Source organism: Pollachius pollachius (genome assembly GCF_949987615.1).
Source record: "Pollachius pollachius genome assembly, chromosome: 1".
Lineage (NCBI taxonomy): Eukaryota > Metazoa > Chordata > Actinopteri > Gadiformes > Gadidae > Pollachius > Pollachius pollachius.
The window spans coordinates 322,501-325,000 of record NC_136934.1 but is presented as its reverse complement, the minus strand read 5'-3'; the positions used below and the strand labels follow the sequence as shown (position 1 = coordinate 325,000).

Here is a 2,500-nt window from a genome sequence, read left to right as displayed (position 1 = left end):
GAGGGGGGAGAGGAGGGGAGAGGGGAGGAGGGAGGGGAGGAGAGGAGAGGGGAGGAGTGGAGAGGGGAGGAGAAGGGAGAGGAGGGGAGGAGAGGAGAGGAGGGGAGAGGAGAGGAGAGGAGGGGAGAGGAGAGGAGAGGAGGGGAGGGGAGGAGAGAGGAGGAGGGGAGGAGAGGGGAGGAGAGGGGAGAGGAGGAGAGGGGAGGAGAGGAGGGGAGAGGAGAGGAGAGGAGAGTGGAGGAGGGAGGGGAGGAGAGGGGAGGAGTGGAGAGGGGAGGGGAGAGGAGAGAGGAGGAGTGGGGAGGAGAGGAGAGGAGGGGAGAGGAGAGGGGAGGGGAGAGGAGGGGAGGAGAGAGGAGGAGAGGTTTTGGAAAACAATTCAAAAACAAAGAAACAGAAGGGGGGTGTGTTACGAGTTGAGAACGGGACAGACAGACAGACAGACAGACAGACAGACAGACAGACAGACAGACAGACAGACAGACAGACAGACAGACAGACAGACAGACAGGCATCTGTTATTGAAACGACGAGGACACTGACGGAATAATTTTTATTATTCTCATATTGTAGAATAAAACAGTTGCCGTGCTAAATGTCTTTTAGCGCGGATTGAATTTCTTATTGGGTTATGCGATAAACATACGGAGGAACGCGGTCGCTGAGCTGCCCTGCCCCAACATTGCACGACACGTTAAACTCAACTAGAATCACCCCCATCATCCAAAATTATCTTTCGACCGACCAAAAATAGTCGGAAAGCCTACAGAAACTATAGATAGTTCATGAGACAATCACATTATTAAAAATAGATTTGGAGCAATGATTTACTGAGGAACTATTTATTTGGGAGCATGCTTTTTCAAGTTTTCGCTGCCCCACCAGCCCATACAGACGGCACGCGCCAGTCACTAACCCTAACCCTAACCGACACCCACTAACCCTAACCCACTAACCCTAACCCACTAAGCCTAACCCACTAACCCTAACCCACTAACCCTAACCCACTAAGCCTAACCCACTACCACTAGAAACGAACAAACCCTAAACCAATAACCCTAACCCCACTAACCCCTCCAATGGTTCACACATTCACACACCGATGGCGGAGTCGACCATGCATGGCTGTTGCTGACCCTAACTCTAACCCTAACCCTAACCCTGCATGGGGGTGAGGCGTCTCGCTCAGGGACACCTTGGCACTCAGCTAGGAGGAGCCGGGGATCAAGCTAGCAACCTTCTGGTTACCAGTCAACCCGCTCTGCCTCCTGAGCTAATGGCGCCCATATTGTCCCTTAACCTGTCTCTCTAACTGTCCACCTGTCTCTCCCTGTCTCTGTCTCTCCACCTGTCTCTCTTCACCTGTCTCTCTCCACCTGTCTGTCTCCCCCCCGTCTGTGTCTCCACCTGTCACTCAACCTCTCTGTCTCTCCACCTGTCTCTCCTGTCTGTCTCTCTCCCTGTCTGTCTCTCCACCTGTCTCTCTCCGCCTGTCTGTCCACCTGTCGGTCTGCAGTGAATGTTCCCGCTTCTGTGATGGAGGCTATGAGTCGTCAGGACTCCCTCCAGACTTTCAACAAGAACGGCAAAGCCTCCTCGCCGGCGGCCCTCCTGCGCTCCACGGTCTTCGCCCACAGCCCGTGCTCCCGCCCCTTCTCCCTGATGGACAAGGCGGGCGGGCCGCAGGCCGACTCGGCCTTCGGCCCGCTGGGCTCCAAGAACCAGAGGATCCTGGCCAGCCCCACCTCCACCAGCCAGCTCAGCAGCGAGTTCAGCGACTGGCACCTCTGGAAGTGCGGCCAGTGCTTCAAGACCTTCACCCAGAGGATTCTGCTGCAGATGCACGTCTGCACTCAGAACCCAGACCGGTAAGACCCAGAACCTCCAGAGCCAGACCGATAGAGCCTCTGGAACCAGACCTTTAGAACCTTCAGAAGCAGACCTTAATGAACTCTAGAATCTGACCTTTAGAACCTTCAGAACCTTTAGAACCAGACCTTAATGAACTCTAGAACCAGAACTTTAGAACCTCCAGAACCAGACCTTAAGGAACTCTAGAACCAGACCTTTAGAACATTCAGAACCTTTAGAACCAGACCTTAAGGAACTCTAGAACCGAACTGTTAGAACCTTCAGAACCTTTAGAACCAGATCTTAATGAACTCTAGAATAAGACCTTAATGAACTCTAGAACCAGACCTTTAGAACCTCCGGAACGAGACCTTAAAATACTTATAGAACCAGACCTTTAGAACCAGACCTTTAGAACCTCCAGAACCAGACTGTTGGAACCTCCCAAACCAGACCTTAAAAGACCTCCAGAACCAGACCTTTAGAACCTCCCGAACCAGACCGTTAGAACCTTCAGAACCAGACTGTAAGAACCTTCAGAACCAAACTAAGAACCTTCAGAACCAGACCTTAAAAGACTTCTAGAACCTGACCTTAATGAACTCTAGAACCAGACCTTAATGAACTCTAGAACCAGACCGTTAGAACC

General features: G+C 52.4%; 1 protein-coding gene across 1 annotated transcript in view; it reads left to right on the top strand.

Annotated features, from left to right (window-relative positions):
* The window catches only part of prdm6 (PR domain containing 6), a gene marked incomplete at its 5' end in the record, with an annotated part of 29,375 nt that overhangs the window by 21,516 nt on the left and 5,359 nt on the right, over nt 1–2,500 (top strand). Inside the window, one exon of the mRNA XM_079749674.1 lies at nt 1,517–1,868. Within this exon, the coding sequence (XP_079605800.1) occupies nt 1,517–1,868 (352 nt within the window). The remainder of the gene's footprint in view (nt 1–1,516; nt 1,869–2,500) is intronic.